This window comes from Cetorhinus maximus, chromosome 5 (genome assembly GCF_964194155.1).
Source record: "Cetorhinus maximus chromosome 5, sCetMax3.hap1.1, whole genome shotgun sequence".
Taxonomy (NCBI): domain Eukaryota; kingdom Metazoa; phylum Chordata; class Chondrichthyes; order Lamniformes; family Cetorhinidae; genus Cetorhinus; species Cetorhinus maximus.
The window spans coordinates 98,821,129-98,842,237 of NC_135883.1; the positions used below are offsets into that span (position 1 = coordinate 98,821,129).

The 21,109-nt window shown below is 45.7% G+C and overlaps 1 protein-coding gene across 2 annotated transcripts in view; it reads right to left on the reverse strand.

Annotated features, from left to right (window-relative positions):
- The window catches only part of LOC144680322 (trafficking protein particle complex subunit 3-like), a 38,613-nt gene extending 19,491 nt beyond the window's left edge, over positions 1-19,122 (reverse strand). Inside the window, exons 1-3 of one of the 2 annotated variants that reach the window (XM_078541303.1) lie at positions 19,003-19,122; positions 9,002-9,049; positions 6,853-6,950 (exon numbers count right to left, since the gene is read on the reverse strand). In XM_078541303.1, the coding sequence (XP_078397429.1) occupies positions 6,853-6,950; positions 9,002-9,049; positions 19,003-19,044 (188 nt within the window). In that variant the 5' untranslated portion in view covers positions 19,045-19,122. The remainder of the gene's footprint in view (positions 1-6,852; positions 6,951-9,001; positions 9,050-19,002) is intronic. The other variant, XM_078541304.1, reaches the window with a different exon arrangement.
- Between the last annotated feature and the right edge of the window lie 1,987 nt (positions 19,123-21,109).

Sequence of the window (21,109 nt, forward strand, 5' to 3'; positions counted from 1 at the left end):
GGAGAGCTGGTATGGACTCGATGGGCTGAATGCCCTCCGCCTATGCCGTAAGTGATTCTGATTCCATGATTCTACCGCTTACCTTGAGGCCTTGTGTCTGAGTTTGCGTGTTAACAATTTGCCTTTTCATGGTAACATGCTGAGATCGCACAACTTCAGCCCGAGGGCAGAAATTTCCGTGCCCACTGGTGTCGGGCGTGCTCAACACCGTGAGCAGACAATATGGTGAGAAGGCCAGAAATCAGATGTTTGCGTTCGTCTGCTCAGCCCGTCGATGGCGGGCCGCATTCCCCGCCGGGCTCATACCCCCACTGGGTCATCCATCCACATGGGAGTGATTGCATGCTGGTGTAGAACACGTCTTGGCAAGTCTTATGTGCAGAATTCAGGACTTATCGCCAGGGCTTTGCTCACATCACAGACATCCGAGGAGCAGAAGATGATGGAGCTCGACAACAATGGCACACTGAAGTAAAGTCCATTGCATGTTGGGTGTGTTTGGGCGAGGAAGATGTGCAAGGGGGTGAGAAAGGAAGGTTTAGGATCGACTAGGAGGGGAAGAGGTGTCAGGATGGGATGAAGTTGGTGGGGTGCATGAAGGTATCTGGGTGGGGTGAGGTTGGGAGGGGAGAATGAAGGAGTCGGGGGAGGTTGGTAGTGGGGAGGGAGTATGGGAGGAGGAGTGGGCAACAAAGGAGAAGATGTCAACTGGGGAGGTAGGCGTAAGGGTGGGTGGAAGGTGTAAGTGAATGAGTTCGGAGCGGGGGAGGAGTGCGGAGAAGGGAGGGAGTCTGGGGGGAGGAAGGAGTGCGGAGACGGGAGGGAGTAAGGCTGGAGGAAGAAGTAAAGCTGGAGGAAGAAGTAAGGCTGGAGGAAAGAGCCAGGAGGGGGGATGGACTCAGGGTGGCAGAAGAAGTAAGGGTGTCTGAAAGAGTCAGGTAGGGGGAAAGACTAAGCAGAGGTAGAGTCCGGGGTAGGGGGGAAGACAGGTTGAGGGGGGAGTCTGGGAGGGGGAAGGGGTTCCATGGGGAGAAGGGGTTCCAAGGGGGGAAGAGGTGCTGAGGGGGGATGTACAGGTGAACGTGCAAGGGAGGGCTCTCATGAGTCCATGACTGCCTCCTGGGGACTAAGGGTGGGCGTGGTATGAGTGACTGGTGAGAATGACCGAGGGCAGAGTGAGGCGTAGGGTGAGAGGGTGAGGGTTCAATGGTAGCGGTAGAAGGGATGGCGAAGGTGGTTAGTGGGAACTTGGATGTAGACACGGACCCTGGGAGCGGGAAGAAGGAGGCTGGGGTAGTGAATGTGGATGGGATTTTCGGGAAGGAAGGGAAAGTGCACATTCACCAAGACATCCCAAAGGAAAAGGTTTGTGGTTGGTAGGCCATGGAGGGGAGATGGAATGTGATGCCAGGGGGGCCAACAGTGATGGGGGAACGTAAATTGGTGACTGGGGGAGGGAAAAAGATTGGGGAGAGTATGTCATGAAGCTATTAATGTATATAATATTTTGGAAAATATTTTTAAAATAGAGGTTTAGTCTGCGGGTATGTCTTAATTGGATTAAAGCCAGCTAGTCTGGGTGCTTTGATATGTCCTAGTTTTGATATATAAGAGAGATAGTGTGCATTTGCATTTTTTTGAAAACAGCTTTCGAGAAGTGGGGTGACAACCGATGCCTTTCTAGCAGCTACCAAGCAATATGTTTATATTACTAATAAAATTGGTATTATAAAAGGGGTTTCACTGTTAAAAGGCAAAGTTCAAAGAGGTTTTTGATACAATGAGAATTAACATTCAATGGGGCTGGTAGGTATAACTTCAGTAGTTTTCAGGTGTACAGGCAGAGGCAATGTAAGATCAAAAGGCAGCTGCAACTCCAACTGGCTCCACAGTAAAGGGAACCTCATTTTGAATTCGAAAGGTGGAAATGCTTTGCCTGGTATTTGGTTAAGCTTGTGGGTTTCTGTTGCCTTAATGGAGTTAAGTTTGGAAATTTGTTAAAAGTTATGATAGTAGTAATTTGTAGACACGTGTACATATATTTTAACCTGTGTAAATTAATAAAATGTTTCATTTAGTTTAATGTAAAACCTCGAGAACTAGTGGTCTGATTCCTGAGTTTAGGGTCGCATCTCAAACATGAGACTTAAAATTATTGGTTATGACAGTTGTTTAAAGTTTCCCTCTGGGATTTTTAAATAACTCCGCTTTACCAACTGTATCAGTCATAACAGAGTATGAGAAACCAAATCAAGACCATGCTGTCTAAATCGAAAGTGAAATGAGAGTTGTGGTGGGCGAGATCAGGTGCTTCATGGGATTCTGATCAGTGGGTGGGTGGAGATGCAGGTCAGCTCAGATGGACAACTGAAATAGAACCCCAGCAGGCAGCATTGATAAATGCTCAGGAAAGTGAGGTAAGTGTGATATGTAAGGGATCTGTCTGTGTGGGAGAGTGCTTGCACGAGGCTCCGAAAAGCCCTGCCACACACACACTTCTCCCTCCAGGATCACCCGTGGGCCGGCTGTTCCCTCTGTGGTGACAGAGGAGGAGGTTGAGAGGCTCACAGGCAAAAGGGACTTGGAAGGAGAGGACAGGTTTTGAGATTCCTGAGTGGTTGACCCAGTGTCCACCTGCCGCTCCTCCTCCCTTCGGGTGTCCGGGAGCCCCGGCCTAACTCATTGAAGGGAAAGAGCATCTGGAGGGGCATCAAGGTGTACTGTTTTCCTCTCATGTTGCCACTGCAGGGACTCACCCATGGCTCCTGCGACAGAGTGCAGGTCTGCTCACATCTCCACATTCTGCTGGACCAGGGTCTCCATGGCGTCCGCCATCCTTTTGGGCTAGAGGAAGGTTTGTAGTGGAGTTCCCCAGTGGTCGGTCTTGGGACCCTTGCTTTTCCTGATATATATTAATTATCTAGATCTTGGTTTTCAGGGGACAATTTCAAAGTTTGCGAATTATACAAAGCTTGGAAGTGTTGTGAACTGTGAGGAGGATGGTGTGGAACTTAAAGAGGAGGTAGACCAGTTGGTGGAGTGGGCAGATAGGTGGCAGATGAAGTTCAATGCGGAGAAGTGTGAGGTGATTCATTTTGGTAGGAAGATCATGGGCAGACAATATAAAATAAGGGGTGAAATGTTGAAGGGGGTGCAGGAGCAGAAAGGCTTGGGTGTATATGTGCATAGATCATTGAAGGTGGCAGGACAGGTGGAGAGAGCAGTTAATAAAGCATATAGTATCTTGGGCTTTATAATTAGGGGCATAGAGTACAAGAGCAGGAAGGTTATGCTGAATTTATATAAGACACTCATTAGACCTCAGCTGGAATATTGTGTACAGTTCTGAGCACCATATTATGAAAAGGATGTGAACACATTGGAGAGAGTGCAGAAGAGGTTTACAAGAATGGTTCCAGGGATGAGAAATTTCAGCTTTGAGGATAGATTGGAGAAGTTGGGATTTGATTGGAGAGACGAAGGCTAACAGCAGATTTGATAGAGATGTTCAAAGTCAAGAAGGGGATAGACAGAGTAGATCGGGAGAAGCTGTTCCTGCTTGTAAAAAGATCAGGAATGAGGGCACAGATTTAAAGTGATTTGCAAAAGAAGCAAATGTGACGTGAGAAAAAACATTTTAACACAACGAGTGGTTTGGGTCTGGAATGCACTGCCTGGAAGTGTGGTGGAGGCAGGTTCAATTGAGGAATTCAAGAGGGCATTAGATGATTATTTGAATAGAAACAATGTGCAAGGGTATGGGGAAAAGGCAGGGCAATGGCACTTGATCATAATAGTCATTTGGAGAACCGGTGCAGACACAATGGGCTGAATGGTCTCCTTCTACGCTGTTAAAATTCTGTGATTCTGAGACCTCCATACACACACATATGGGCACCGTTTCAACAGAAAGAAGGCAGAGACACTCCTCCAACTCATGTGCCACTCTGTTGAGGACTTCTAACAGCTTTGCGTGATGTTCCCATGTCTTCTGCTGACCCTCCAGGATGTGTTGAAAGGCCAAATCCAAAGGTTCGCCATCTGACTTGGACCTTACAGATGCCTCTCCCCAGCAGTCCTCCAAGTGCTGGGGAGCTCGGCCAAATCTGCCTCCTCCTGCTGCGGACATGTGTCTGTGGGTGACCACCAGATTGTGAACCCGAACCTGCACTAGATCTAAGTCCCACCGAGGTGTGTGTCTCTGCACTGGTGGAGGGGGTGGGTAAGTGCTGTGATGGCGCTTATCTTATAGGCTGCTTATTTCCAGCTCTTCAATGGAGGAGGTGTCCTCTTGACTGGAGGTGAGGACCTGAATGGAGCTGAGGGACTGTCTGGCTGAAGATGTCAGCTGCTTGGCAGAGCTCCCTGTGAACCATAGTAGAGATAATCAGTGCATGGCAGCAGAATCATAAACAGGAAAGATAACACTCACATTTGTATTGAGAGAGGGATGATGTGATGCATAATCCTCATGAGGGTGTTCACTGCCGACCTCAACGTCACCATAGGCACGATCTATGTCTTCACCAGTCAAAATGATGGCACGCTCCTCAAAGTGAGTGAGGGGCCTAATGTGGGGCACTCCACCCTCGGTCTGGGACCTCTCCCTGCTGATGTGAGCCAGCTTTGCCTGCATGGAAATAGATGGAGTGTGAGCAGGACACATGGCACTTGCTTATGTGATGAACGGAGCCATGGACGGGATGAGGACACGAGGATATAAGCCTGATGGAATTGTGAGGGTGTGTGTGAGAGTTAGTGGTGTTATCCCTTGAGGTGTGAGATTACTGTGGGTGTGTGATGGGTTTGTGAGTGTGTGAGTTGAGAGTGAGGAAACGAGTGACTTGCCCTGGCGGAACGGGTGAGACCATTCATCCTGTAGAGGCACTGGTGGTTGTCCTCTCTTGCAGGGCATTACTGACCACTGCTGCCACCGCCTCCCATGCTGGATTGGTGACGCAGCTGCCCATCCTGCAGCCAGAGTGAGGGTACAGGACATCGTGGCGGGCTCCCACGAAGTTCAAAAGTTGCTCGAGGAACGTGTTATTGAAGTAGAGGGCTGCAGTCTTTTTGCCTTTTGAGGCCAACCTGTTTTTTGTGCGGCAGTCCTAGGCTGGAAGCAATGAGAGATGTGCGCGTACATGCATTTTAAATGTGGCGCCCGGCGTGATGAAGCGGCGCGAGATGATGGCGTGGCGGGCGAACGAGAGCGCGCCCACCACGGGAATGCATTAATGCGGCGGGTTTGGGATGACACAGCTTGAGAAGCTGTCATTGCCGCCGGCCCGCTACCGTACTTAGTGCAAACCTGGGGCAATTCCACCCTGAGCTCCCACTGTAGCCCTCAAACATTGGGTGGCTTCTGCTTGTGCTGCAAAGGAAGCTGAGACATTGGCCATTCGGTTCTGCACTATGGTTCTCATGGAGTTAATTGGCCACCATTTTCATGTTGGGAAGTCCTGAACAAAGTTAGCACCTCCATGCTCCTTGACAGTGACCACATCCTTTCTGGCAGGCCTAGCAATGCACCAAGCATTCGTGTGTTCATGCCTATAAGTCTTTTTCTGTATGCTGACCCACCAAAATCCTCATCTGAGTTCTCTGCTGCAGAAATCATATCTGACTTCACTGTCCAGGGAGCTGGCCGAACCCTTTCTCCCCGCCGGGTTGCAGCGAACATGGAGGTGGCCTGCTAACTGGCTGCCTCCTGTAAAACTAAACTGGTGAGTACGTCGTATCAGTGAGCAGCATCAGGAGCCAAAAGTGGTCCCACCTCCCGACTATTTTCTACGTTGGTAAGATTCAACCCACACTATTCCGTGAAAAATGAGTCTAAATATTGCTTGAGTATTAAACCTGGAGGTATCTGTTTAACGCCTCCAAGCAAATCCAAATGACGACAATCAGCAATTCAGCCCAGAATTGTGTGTGAAATCCAGACTTTCAAACAGGCGTGTCTTATTAGCTCTGCACCTATTTAGTGATTGTTTTCACACATTGGCCAAAATAACTCACAGCTGTTGTTTGAGAGATAAATATTGGCCAAAACACCAGGGATAGCTCCCTTGCTTTTCTTCGAAATAGTTCCATGGAATCTTTTATGTCCACCTGCTGACGCCTGCAATGCCCCTAAATGCGGGATACTCGACTGCAAAGTTTGAAAAGGCAGACTGGTCCTCTCAGCATGGAACATTGCACATTAGAAGTGGACGGGCACAAAGTGGGCAAAGTTCTACACCAGGAAATTGGCTTTTCTCGAATATATTCTATGATATTTCGAAACATCAGAGTAAAACCTCCAGCTTGCAGGAAAATAAAATCCTCTCAAATGTTTATTGTATGAAAATTTGAAAATTGCGAAGTCTCAGCTAGTGTAATACATGAAGAATATAGTGCAGGGGGTGGGGAACCCTGGCCTAGCGGAGCCAGGTCTGGCCTGTTGCACTTTTTCATCCGGCCCGCGGGGAGATTTCAAAATCCGGCTCTGGGATTGAGACACATAGGCTATGCTAGTCATTAAGGAAAAGCAAACTCAGTCACATTGCATAAAAGTGGTGGGTGAGTTGAACGTTTCTGTATTCTCTGAAAAAAATGAATTAAATTGGCTTTTACGTGTGTGTGGCCCGCGACTGATTTTGTCTACGTGTGAGTGGCCCTTGATAAGAAAAAGGTTCCCCACCCCTAATATAGAGGCAGGTATGTGATATAATTCAAAGTGCATGTTCCTCAGGTGTATTAGTGGTTATTTACAGGATATTTCTTTTTATCTGGGCATTATATTGGCCTAATATCAGTTGGTTTCTCATCCTTCTTCCTCTGATAATGGATTACAGTGCTATAACTATTACTCACATTTTATCCAGCTCTTTATTGATATCCTCATCCCTTTTGCAGTCTTCGCACAGCTGTGCTACTAGAGTTCCATATGTGAGAATAAAGAGTTCATTGCCCTGCAGGTTAGTGACAACACTTTAGGAAAGTAATTAAACAGGTAGAAACACCTTAAACATCATGTTTAGACCCAATTTAAATGATAGCACTCTACAAATCAGATCATTCTACGTATAATAAAAATAATGAATTTTTTTTTCCCCTATTGGTCAAGGTGAGGAATGGAAAGATTTTGCACTTTGGGCACTCAATGTCAGTATTAAATATTCAGAGGTCACGTAAAGCACAGCCAGTTTTATGTCCTGAGAAGTCCATCTATAATACATATTCACCTTTAAGACTATGGGCGTACCTAAACCACATGGACTGCAGTGATTCAAGAAGTCAGCAACGCCAAAATCCCATGAAAGAATAAAAAAACAGAATTAAAATTTTACAAGCTGCTGTTTTTCAGAGGCGAGTATCCCAAAATTGTGATGGAGCCATCAGTATAAGATGGGCCTATAAGAAACCTTTGGTGCTGGAAGACATGCCAGGGTCTGGGTAGATGACCTGATCTGCGTACATCACCAGGTACATCCGCCATGCTGGAAAGTCCTGCTGAGGTGCACTGACAGGAGGAGAGAATATTTCCCCATCCAATGACTTTCTGGAAGGATGATACAACTGCCTCTCATCCTTTATATATAAGAGGCTGTTGCACAAAGTATCCAGATTCCAGCCTAGTTTCCAGCCATTCCAGGAAAGATTTTGCCAAAGCTATAGCAGGTATATCCCAGAACAACTGTGGATTTTTGGGCCAACATGCCTTTTGAGAAAGGAAGAGAATATTGAAAGATGACACAGCAGTCTGCTTTGCCCCATATCCTACTATTCCATTTATTTTGGGAAGCTGTTTGGTCAGACATCACTAACACAAAGTGGAACAATTAATGCAAAATAGTTGATCAGTTATATTCTTCATTTCCATTTTTGGTAATGCTTATGCATCCATATGACCTCTCTAGTTTCTTGTCTGAGATGTGTAGGAAGTACTTGATTTGGAAATACTAAGTATTGTTGAGAACATATGATTCCATTAGAAGTATGAGGATTCATGATGTATGCATTACTTTGCAAAATTTTATAAAGGTACCTAACCCATAGGATGATCCTAGATGAATTACCACTTGCATGAGATAGATTTATTAAACTGTTCATTGAGCTTTACTGGGGCTTTTGCAAGACTACTGTGATCTACTTCATAGATCTTCACAGTGGACAGGCTATGGGAGCAATGCTCACACCACTCCCCTGAAGTTTATCTACATGGTCCAAGCCATTTTGAGGACCAGGCCTAAGTTGTTCATTACCAGTGAGCTATGAATGCTGTATCAGTACACAGAGGCAGTTTACTGGTTGGGAAAGGAATCCTAGCAGCTCCTCCACAGAGCTGCGCTAGAAATTAGATCTTAAGGGGGAGGGAAAGCATTCACAAGATATAGGGTGGTGCAGTTAGGCCTGCAGTGGGCAAAAGGTGTTTGTGAGGCCAGGAGGAACATTAAATAAACTAAATTTAAAAATGCTTAGCCTGAACAGTTTTCTGAGCAGCTTGCAAGGTTTTATGGGATTTAGTTAGAGTGGTTAAGCCACTCTATGCCTGGTATCCATGGGAGCTTGGTGCACATTATGGATGTTGGTACCTCAAATTGCCTTCAGAGTCCCGTGTATTTCACAGAACCCTAATTAATAAGGGGCTTTTACCTCAAACAGGCAGACACCTTGGTTTCCTTGAAGGCCCCAAATAAAATGGCAGCAGCTATGTAAAGAGTAAGAATGGGCCACTCAGTGCTGCACTGCCATTTTTGCCTCACTACCACCCTATTTACATCATGCCTGGGCCATGAGGAAACATCCCCAGTGTATTCCTACATATCAAATCTGGAAACTGGAAACTGTGAGAAAATTAATGTTGAGTGAGAGAGAAAATAAGATTGTGTTTTTTGAAGAATAGTCTACAAGGGTACATTTAATTTTTGTGTTAGTTTTATAAAGACTCTTCGCAAAATAAAACAAATGCTAGCCATTAACTAATTGATCTAAGTGAGCCTATTGCAAATTTCACACATACCATGTGATGTGCTGAAGCTGTAGATGAGGTAGATGGCAAACGCCAATCCTAAAGGTTAGGGAACATAAGAGTATAGATAAAGAATAGTTGCAGTTATATCCACATTAAAACATTTCTGTGACCTCCAGATATGTTAAATGCTGAAGCTAAAGCATGTTGGTACAAGTTATGACGAACTGCAAGGTTTGAGAAATACAAACAGCTTCGATTTATTTTTGTGAAGACAAAGGTAGCTCTATAATCAATAATAGGAATGGTTTGGATTTGCTATGTGTGCATCAACCTGAGAACTAATTTTTGGAACCCTGCAAATCACCCATTTTGCTAGCTGTATACTCTTTTAACAGAAACTTGGGAGATGCTTATGGAAAGAAAATCTGTTTCACAATTTGTGTGAAAATAGACTGGACACTGATTACTGATCATAAATGAACATATTTATATGGGTTCCAGGGGTTTTTATCTCCCAGTATATCTATCCCTTGTTTACTTGATGAATTACAATAGAGAGCTTCATAAAGGGATTATATGAACAGGAGCATTAAATAGTTCGAGAAAGTAACAATAGAAACCATTAGGCCAAATCACTTACAGTTCATGATACTACGAACATACGAACAAGGAGCAGGAGTCGGCCATTCAATAAGATCATGGCTGAACTGATGGTAACCTCAAATCTGCATCCTACCTACCCCTGATACTAGTTTTGGAGTTGCATTATCTTTAATGAATAAGCTAAGTTTGACAGAAGAAATATGCATAATTGTTCTTATCAGAATTTCACTTTTCTATTATTACTGAAAAATATTAAAACTACTGTGAAGGAATTATGGGCTAATCCATATAATATTGCACAAGTGATTAGACCAAAGCAAATTTCACATGATAAATTACAACAATTATATCAAAAAATTGTTAAACACCTTCGGTCTGTCCACAAGAATGACCCGGGCCTCTCTGTCGCTTGCCATTTTAACACTCCACCCTGCTCTCTTGCCCACATGTCTGTCCTTGGCTTGCTGCATTGTTCCAGCGAAGCTCGACACAAACTGGAGGAGCGGCACCTCATCTTCCAACTGGGCACTTTACAGCCTTCCGGACTGAATATTGAGTTCAACAACTTTAGATCTTGAGCTCCCTCCTCCATCCCCACCCCCTTTCTGTTTCTTCCCCCTCCCTTTTGTTTTTTCCAATAATTTGTATGGATTTTTCTTTTCCCACCTATTTCCATTATTTTTAAATCTATACCTTTTATGCCCTTTTAGTCTTATTTCACCCCGCCCCCACTAGAGCTATCTGTACCTTGCGTGTCCTGCTATCCATTCTTAATTAGCACATTCTTTTAGATGATATCACCACCTTCAACACCTCTTTGTTCCTTTGTCTGTGACATCTTTTAGTTATCTGCTCCTATCACTGCTTGCTTGTCCCTACAACCCCCCCCCCCCACCACCCCCCCCCCCCCACTTCTCCCCCCACCCCCCCACCTTAAACCAGCTTATATTTCACCCCTCTCCTATTTTTACTTAGTTCTGTTGAAGGGTCATGAGGACTCGAAACGTCAACTTTGTTCTTCTCCGCCGATGCTGCCACACCTGCTGAGTTTTTCCAGGTATTTCTGTTTTTGTTTTGGATTTCCAGCATCCGCAGTTTTTTTGTTTTTATCTCAGGGAAACAGTGATATGCTTGTACTTCTCTCAATTTAGTATGATGTATTCACTTCTCACAATGTGATCTTTGCGTAGGGCAACACCTCTGTTTAGACAACATCCTGAGTTTCCGGTTACTTGTCATTTAATTCGACTCTGAGTTCTTTGTCCTTGGCCTCCTACGCTGTCCTAATGAAATTTAACAGAAGCTGAAGGACAATATCGAATCTTTCGATTGGGCTCTTTAGAGTTCTGAATGCAACATCGAGTTAAACAATTTCAGATCATAACCATTGGTTCTATTTTTCCAGACACCAGCCGTAGGTAATAATTCTTATATTTCCTAATTACACCTCCTCTGGACCAATCATTTGTTTCTTCACTTGTCTCATTACCATGCCCTTTTGCTCTGCACCTCCAAACGTTTATGATTTAATCTCTCCTGTTTTCCACCCTATCACAGACCTTCCCTTCTCTTTTACCTCCCCACTCTCCTCTGTACTTCCTTAAAACCTGTTACATCACTAACTTTTTCCATTTCTGAAGAAAGGTAATTGATTTGAAACATTAACTCTGTTTCTCTCTCCACAGATGCTACCAGACCTGTTGAGTATTTCAAGTATTTTTTGGTATATATTTCAGATTTCCGGCATTCACAGTATTTTGCTTTTGATGAAGGACAATTGAGTTGATAATGGAAGTGGGCACATGTGTTGTGCCAGATGACTTTAGGAGTAATTCTGCAATCTGTTGCCTCTAGGAAGGACATCTCAGGAAATAAATAACGAGTAAGCAGCCTAGATTTTCTATCTCTGTAGAAACACCCCTTATGTGTACTGGACATAGGTACATTAAAGTAAAGCAGAAAATGGGGATTTTATTGAGGTATTTAAGCATCTAGATGAAAATAATCTGGTTCTCAGAGTGATGTTCAATGTTAACAGAGGTTTTAGAACCAAGGCACATGGGTTTCAGCTTAGATAATGAAATATGAATATGTTTTAAGATATAACTTGATAGACCAACCTAATATTGTTCCATTGAAATCCATGGAATGAAAATTTGGTGGGTTCTATCAAGGATGGGTGATCTTTTCTCTGAGGTTACTGTTCCTAGAATGAAGTTGAAAACTATTCCCAGCACAGGGGATAGTGAATTTGTGGACTAGCATACCTAAGGAGTAAACATAAGAAGATGGCAGGGGTTGGATAGTCTTTTTTGGCAACAAAGCTTTTGAAAGTTTACAATATACTTGGTGTTCCGGACAGGGTTCTTACTTGAAACAGATAACTTTATTACAGAGCTCGCTTAGAAGCTACATGCTTGAACCAGGTCCACAACTAGAAAGATCCGCCCCTAGGATTAGCCACGATTAGTGCTCATTCGTCAGTACAATCACTTGACTCCTAAAGACAGTAGGAAAGGTTATACCTACAACCATAACAAAGGTATAAAAAAATGAAATGGGTAGGAAAGGTGACTTTGAGGCTGGTATGATGATGGAACTGGTCTTTTCTGGCCCAGAGGAGCCCGAAAGGCATACGAGGATATCGGCTGGTGGTGGGAAGAGGTTACTTAATTTCGCCTAATGTCGTATCATGGGTTAACAAGCTCTCCATGGTTTAGCTGATTGCCTGATGGAACTGAAGAGGAATATCCCAGAGTTTTGCCTGAAATTGGTCACATTTTTTTTCTGTATTTCCTTTTTACCCCTTTAGAAGTTATCATCTTCAGCAGTGGAGTTGCATTACAGTAGGGGGAGCACTGGTGATCTTTTTGTCACTTCTTTTCCTATATATGTTTGTATATAATTGGACCCAGCATTATTTTATTCCAAAATTCCCAATTCATGGAGTTATAGCTACTGTCGATAACATCAACTGGATGACTGCATATTCCTACCCAATATCATTTTTTCCAAAACAAAACTCCATACAAACAGTGTTGGATCAAAGTCCACGCAGTGAGTTGTTGCTTTCTAGTTATCCAGTTAAAAATAATGTCTTTAGAATATTAGCAGAAGTAGATGGGGGAATAATCTTGGATTTGTTGGTGATACAACCCTGTCATTCTTGCAACACCACTGTTAATTATGCCAGCGTATATGTAAACAAAAGTGGACGTATTTTACATATTCAGTCAGCGGCACTTTAGAACACCATTCACTGCCAAGTGTAAAATTAGTTTTCGCTGTGCCCCAAACAATTATTAACATCCTCGCTGATTGCATCTGATATAATGTACCCCATTCAGGATGATAAAACACTACTTGGAACAGAAAGTTTTACCGTGTGACTAAATGGAATGACATTCTTGCAGCCATTACTGTCTTTAATCAGATTTCAGTGAAAAACTGAACGTTAATCTGCATTTGCTTAGCAAGTGAGAGACAATTTGCAAAACAAGTTCTCACCTTTGCCTCAGGCAAAGCAACACACTTTGGATATGATAACACTTGTATCAATCAAGCACTAATGAATAGCCAGATCTTAACAGTTTGGTGTTCTGTGAAAAGGGGCTATGAACAAATAGATTGGTCCTTACTTGATTTGCAACTTAAAGAATAATTTTATATAATAAGGTCCCATGAGACAACAGTGGTTACTGAGCAACTGATGGAACCTCATCAAATACATTACTTCCCCAGCCTCAGAATAAAATACATTTCCTCTCACTATCTCTTCTCGGCCTTTTGGCTAAGATCAAGTGTTGCAGGGGCGACACCATGGTCCTGCCAAGGCAAGGTCGGGATGGAAGGGCGATAACCAATCGCAATCCAAATCCATACCGTGGGTTACCTATCACCGTCCGAGTCACGGTGAACCACAGCGAAGGAGGATCACCTATGGATCGGGGCTTCTTCACCAGGAGGATCCTGTTGAAGGCGTGCGGCTTCCAAGCTACGGAGATCTTCACCCTGCATGACTCCCGCAAAGGTGGTTATTTTGACGTGACGTTCAAGCGGGTGGCAGACTGCGTCCGGCTCCTGAGGGTGTTCGAGGAGAAGAGAGACCTGCCGGAGATGAAGATCCTGACGGCGGAGCCTCACTTTTCTCTGCCGTTGCAACGGGAACGTGAGGTGATGGTGCATGTGTACAACCCCTTCGTCCCTGTCGCCGACGTGGTCACCTTCCTCACCAGGTACTTCGATAAGGTGGGGAGCGGCACCGAGATTCGAGACGACTTGGGGATCTGGACAGGCAAACGCCTGTTTAAGGTCACGCTAAAGACCGATGGTAAGGGAGCCATTTTCCACCCTCCCTCCAGCTTCGCTATCGGGGGAAACCGGGGCTACCTGGTCTACGCTGGGCAACCCAAGCATTGTCGCTCATGCGGCAAGGCTGGTCATGTGGCGGCCAACTGCAGCGCCTCCCTCTGCAAGATCTGCAAACAGGAAGGGCACCAGACAAAAGACTGCAAACAGGCCAAGTGCTGCAACCTGTGTGGCGAGGCAAGTCACCTCTACAGGACCTGCCCCAAACGCTGCCGTACTTACGCACAGGCAGCCAAAGCCGACCAGGGGGAAGCAGAAGAAATGTTTCGTGTCACTCCAACCACCAAGGCCCCCAGGGAGCTCAACGGGACAAAGGAGGACACAGAGAGAGACAAGGTGGAGAAAGAGATCGAGGCAACAGAGAGCCAATCAACAGCACTACCCCCTGAACCTCCCAGTCCTCAGGACAGCGAATCAATGGAGGAGGAGGCAGCAGTGGAAAAGCAGCAGGGGGAGTGGCGGACGGTGAAGAACAAGAAAAGTAAGAGGGAGCGAAGAAGAAGCAAAGGCGTTTCCCAGAGAAGCGGCAAGAGGCGTCTCCCATCCGACACGGATGACAAGGGCAGCAGCTCTTCGGATGATGAAGTGCCAGAGCGGCACCGACAGAAGAGGCGGCAAAGCTCCAGGGCGTTGGAGGACGAGACACCCGAGCTCCAGAAAATTGGAGACAACAAGGAGACCAGCGCACCCCAACTTTGCCTGCAACCTGAGGAGGCCAGTGCACCACAGCCCCTGGAATCTGGGAGCAGTGAGGCAATCATCGCACCCCAGCTCCAGGAAGCCGGGAACAGCAACACCCCAGAGGGGGTGAGTTTTGGAGAAGCTTCTCCAGCAAAGGTCATCTCAAAACCCGCTCTCTACGTGAACCTCCAGATGCCACTGGAGCAGAACACGGCCAAGGAGATCTACCTCAGCCCATCCAAAGTGAAGGAATTTGAGCTCGCTACGGGTATGAAGGAGCAGACTAAAGGTCTGGGACTCTCAGAGACAGTGGGTTTGGTAGGAGAATAAATGCTTTAAAATGGGTTTAAAGATTGTATCCATAAATGTGCGTAGCATTAAATCTACTACGCGATGTGTTGCGACCTTGGACTACCTAGCCAAGGTCAAAGCTGACCTGTTGTTTCTGCAGGAGTGTGCGATACCGCACCTCAGCTCCTACAGGCAATGGTCACGATGGTGGTCCCACGGGCCATCGATCTGGTCGGGCGGAAACGACTCTCGTTCCTCCGGCCTGGGTATTCTGCTGCGGGGAGGCAACTTCACCGTCTCCGAGGTCAAGGAGGTGGTGGGCGGGCGACTCCTCGTAGCAGACGTAATGTACAAGAACGCTCCACTCCGGTTAATTAACGTGTATGGCCCGGCACAAGGGGCTGAGCGGCTGGAGGTTTTTCAGCAGCTCCCACTGCTGCTGGCGACCTCCAGGCCGGTCATTCTGGGCGGGGACTTCAACTGCATCATCGATGCGGCTGGACGATCCGGCAGGGCCGGAAGCAGATTGGACGCTACGTCCAGATCCCTGATGGAAACAGTTAAGGATGCCAAGCTGCACGACGTCTTCAGCAACCCTGCAGACGGAGCGCAGCGTAGATACACCTGGTCGCGGCCAGACGGGTCCATTCGTTCCAGGATAGACTTCCTGTTTGTGTCCCGTGCATTCACAGTCAGATCCACCAAGGTCAAGCCGGTGTTCTTCTCTGACCACTGCCTCCTACTGGCGGACTGCCACTTGGAGAAGGACCTGAGGGTGGGCAGGGGGGCATGGAAGCTAAATGTGCAACTGCTGACCCCAGAGAACATTGAGGAGCTCAAGAGGGATTACAAAGGTTGGAGAACCGTGAAACCCCTCTTTGAGTCCCTGACACACTGGTGGGAAGTGATCAAGGGAAGCATCAAGAGGTTTTTCATCCGCAAAGGCACCCAGAAAGCTAGAAAGGAACAGAGGGAAATGTCCCGACTCCAGAAAAAGATGCAGAATCTGCTCCGGCTGCAGTCGATGGGGGTCGATGTCAAGGAGGAGCTCCAAGAGGTGAAGGGCCAGCAAGCCTCGCACTTTGCCTCGGAGGCCTCCAAGATCATCTTCCGTTCCAGGGTCCGCTCCGTGGAGCAGGATGAGACGTGCTCACGTTTCTTCTTCCAAAAGGTACACAGAGAGCGCTCTGTGATCAGCAGCCTGAAGGAAGAAGACGGCTCAGTAAAGTCATCACGGTCCGACATTCTGAGGATCAGCAAATCCTTTTATGCCGGACTGTATGACGTGAAGCCCACGGACAGCACGGCCTCCCAGTCCTTCCTGTCCTCTATCACGGAGGTCTTAGACCACAGTACGCGGGAGAGCCTGGACAAACCGCTAACTCCTGATGAACTGACTAAGGCCCTTGAGTCCTTCGAGAAGAGTAAAACTCCCGGAAGCGACGGCTTGCCGGCGGAGTTGTATTCAGCTCTGTGGGACTTGATCGGCCCAGACCTGCTAGGAGTGTACGAGAGTATGCTCCTGGCCGGTAGTATGTCAGAATCCATGAGGAAAGGCATCATCACCCTCATCTACAAGCACAAGGGGGAAAGGGAGGAAATTAGAAATTGGCGACCCATTTCACTGTTGAATATGGACTATAAGATTCTGTCCAAGGTCATCGCCAATCGGGTCAAATCCGCTCTGGAATTGGTGATTCACCCTGACCAGACCTGCTCTGTGCCAGGCAGGAAGATCTCTGACAGCCTGGCGCTGCTCAGGGATACGATTGCCTATGTACAGGACAGGGGTGTGGATACCTGCCTCATCAGCTTGGATCAGGAGAAGGCCTTTGACAGAATATCGCACACCTACATGGGGGATGTGCTCTCCAAAATGGGGTTTGGGGAGGGAATTCGAAATTGGATCCAACTGCTCTACACTAACATCAGTAGCGCAGTCTCAATCAATGGGTGGGAAACAGATAGCTTTCCGATTAAATCTGGAGTCAGGCAGGGCTGTCCTCTCTCGCCTGTCCTTTTCGTGTGCTGCATAGAACCCTTTGCCGAGTCCATCAGGAAGGATCCGGGCATAAGAGGAGTGACGATCCCAGGCAGTGGAGGCACTCAGGTAAAAGCCTCCCTGTACATGGACGACGTCGCCGTCTTCTGCTCGGATCCGCTGTCGGTGCGCAGACTGATGCACATCTGCGACCAGTTCGAACTGGCCTCGGGAGCCAAGGTAAATCGTGGGAAGAGCGAGGCCATGTTCTTTGGGAACTGGGCTGACCGATCCTTTGTCCCCTTCACTGTCAGGGCTGACGGCCTGAAGGTGCTGGGGATATGGTTCGGAGGGACCGGGGCATGCGTTAGAAACTGGAAGGAGCGAGTGGCTATGGTGAAAAGGAAACTGGGCATGTGGGAGCGACGCTCCCTCTCCATTGCGGGTAAGAACCTGGTCATCAGGTGTGAGGTACTCTCGCTGTTGCTGTACGTGGCGCAGGTCTGGCCCATTCCAGACTCCTGCGCGATGGCGATCACTCGAGCCATCTTCCGCTTTATCTGGAGGTCGAAAATGGATCGTGTCCGCAGGGACGCGATGTACAAGCCTCTAGATAAAGGGGGAAAAAACGTGCCCAACAACGCCCTCATACTGATGGCCACCTTTGTGTGTGGCTGCATCAAGCGGTGCGTAGACCCTCAGTACGCAAACACCAAGTGTCACTACGTGCTGAGGTTCTACCTGTCCCCGGTGTTGCGAAGGATGGGTCTGGCCACGCTGCCGCGGAACGCTCCAAGTAGTTGGACCGTGCCGTACCACCTGTCCCTGGTGGAAAAATTTATGCAGAAAAACACCTTTGACCACAAGTCCATCAGGCAGTGGTCAGCACGTAACGTCCTAGAGGCCCTGAGGGATAAGGAGACGGTGGACCCTGTGGGATGGTTCCCCGAGCAGACTGTCAAAGTCATTTGGCAGAATGCCTCATCGCCAGAACTTTCCAACAAGCACCAAGACGTAGCTTGGCTGGTGGTGAGAAAGGCCCTCCCCGTCAGATCCTTCCTACACGCCAGGAAGCTCACCCCCTCTGCACGTTGCCCTCGAGGTGGCTGCGGTGGGGAAGAGACCGTTGTTCACCTCCTTGTGGATTGTGCCTTTGCAAAGAAAGTCTGGAGAGAGATGCAGTGGTTGCTGTCGAGGTTCATCCCGAGCACTTCTGTGACACAGGACTCTGTGCTCTACGGGCTGTTCCCAGGGACACACACCGAGACAAACATCAACTGCAGCTGGAGGATCATCAACTCGGTGAAAGAGGCGTTTTGGTCTGCCCGAAACTTGTTGGTCTTCCAGCACAAAGAGTTGTCCCCGACCGATTGTTGCGGACTGGCACAATCCAAAGTCCAGGACTACGTGCTGAGGGACGCACTAAAGCTTGGGGCAGCTGCCGCAAAGGCGCAATGGGGAAGGGTCGCTGTCTAAGACCTTTCTACCACAGCGCACCGAGAGACTGGGAACTGTTTAGAGCCCCTCGGGCTGTACAGATCAAAATGAAAGGCTGTAAATGATTGTAATATTGTTTGTACTGATGCACCTGGTGATACATTTTGTAAAAGTTTAACCTGGATTGTACCCTTGTAATGTTGTTTTTGAAATGGTTTGGAATGTGATTGAAGATATTTTATGAATAAAGTATATTTTTACAAAAAAAAAAAAAAAATCTCTTTTGTAAGTTCCAGATTTTCGTGTCATGAACAGGTTTTAGAAAAATAAATGTAACACTAAGCATGCTACATAAACTGATACAAGGCATTACACTTCAATGACTGATTTTAACATTGACTTTTTCTTTCTGTCCATTGTACTCAAGATATTTAATTTATTTTCCAATTTTATTGCGTTACAATCATTTGTTTAAATTCTGTTGTATTTACATTATTTATCATTTTTTTCCAGGTATCTGTCTTCACCTTCTGTAAATAAATACCACACTGTCTCCATTTCTGTAAATAAATACCACAACATAGAAGCTGATTCTTATTATGATACTGAAGCTACTGCAGTCTTACAGGAATTAAACATAGTTATAATAATGGAAAAATTTACATGCGATAATGCAGAAAGATCTTACTATTTTTTGTTTCTCTGATCTTCTACTTGATTGTTGAGACATGGTTCACTGAAATCCATTACATGATATGCATTATCCGGTGGTTCAGTTTAAAGCATCTCTTGTAGTTCTCTCCTCCTGTGATCCTTAGGAAGAAATGCTGCTCCTTCAGATTTCTTTTCTTATTAAAGGCACCAACAGCACCGAAGAAAACAAGTCAGACTGGTGCCACAAATGATGCCAACGAGAATCTTTGAAAACCAAAGAGATATCTCCCCCTGTAGGTTAAAAGAGCCTGTTTGTCTGTTCATTATTTTGAAAGAGTTGATATCGATAAGAATTAAAATACGTCAATGGAGAATTCCCAAAATGAAGGACCATTTGAAAATCATACAATCGTTGATTAAATATCCTGAATATCTAAGCAAAAACAATATTTCCCATGTAGGATACAATAAATCTCACTGATCAACAGACAGTGCAACCCTTTATTTTACATTGTGCTAATAATGGTATATTTCTGAATTTTATCTGTGTGAGAACCTTTGCAATTCCCAGAGTGTTTCTGAAAAGTGAAGTTAGTTGAACCAGTAATTATTGTTACCTGCATAAAGAGACCACTTGTCTATAACTAATACAATTTGAAAGTGATTATCCACTCTAACAGATTTGCTTCCAAAAATGAATTCTCCGATTGAAAACTTGGTCACCTTAATTTTGTGATACATGAATGTGCACTTCAAAAACTACAAAGGATATTCACCTGTGAATGGTTTAATTAAATACTAAATTATTAATTAAAGAACTTGCATTTATAATGCCTTTAAAATATTCCAAAACTCTTAGCAAAGCATGGGTTATTTTTAAAAAGTAGTCTCTAGGGCTAATTTAAAGTACTTTGTCCGGCACAAATGAGATGGTAACATTCTGAAAATAGTGCCAGATCACTATGGCTCCCTAGCCACTATCACTTTAGCTAGGGTCTTGAAAAGGGTGGCAAGAGCACAAGCCTGTTTCAGGAGGGAGGCTAGTTTTAATTTTAGACACACGATGGATGTTTGCCAAGTGGAGAGTTCGTGCCATTTGCTCGCCATCATGGCTGTGAGGCCCAAGATATCTTGAGGCCATTTGTAATATGCAAATAAGTGCTAAGGAAACTGCCAGAGGCTACTCAAAAAATGGCCCAGAGCTTGCCTATGTGAGATCCCCCCATCACCAAACCACCTGTCCTCAGGGTCTGACTGTCAGCCAGCTCCACAAAGGAGCCAGACAATTCTCCTGCCCCGACCCATCCAACCCACCCCTCAATTAGCCAGTTGTCTCAGAATGCCAGCTTGGCACTTACATTCATTGGCAGCAGGCAAATGAACCTATGACCTCAAAATTTCTTAGGCCTCACAGCCACAATAATGAACAAATTTGGGACCATTCCACACGGTAACTGCCCATTCTGTGCCTCAAACCCCACTGTGTTGAAACATCTGGGTAACTGATATAGATTCAGAGAGCACTTTATGTTCAAAGAGTGAATGAACAGCTCCAACCCAAGGGGATGTATTACAAATATTTTGATTAGTTTGTGTCTAATGTCAATTTGTCCAAACATCAAAAATTATCATTCTCTTGTGAATACCTCCAACATATTAATGTTCTTTATAATTACAATTAAATATTCCGCATGACATCTGCCCCACCTGTACATGATAGGTCTTGTTGATAACACCACACTGACTGGCTACTTTTGATGAAGAATGTTGAATTAGGGTTAGCGAGCTACTGCAACAAATTGTTATCATTCTGATCTGCAAATAAACTAGACATTATAACCTTCTTCAGTGTTTTTATCGGAAAATTATACTGAGGCTGCAAATCTTTCAATGCATTACAAATGTGGGAATTTTAAAATTTACCACAGGTTGACCTAATGCACAAAATCATTTCCTGTTAGGTCATCACCCCAAAGTACTTTTCCCTTTTCTCCTTTCTTAATGGAAATCGAAACAAAGCCAACCAGTTTAAGGCTTAGCTATTTCCAGGCATTCACTTGGATTTAGGTATTCTAATTGTTCCCTCTGTGGAGATTTGTAAATGAGAATAAATAACGCTCAGACAGATTGCAGGAAAAACA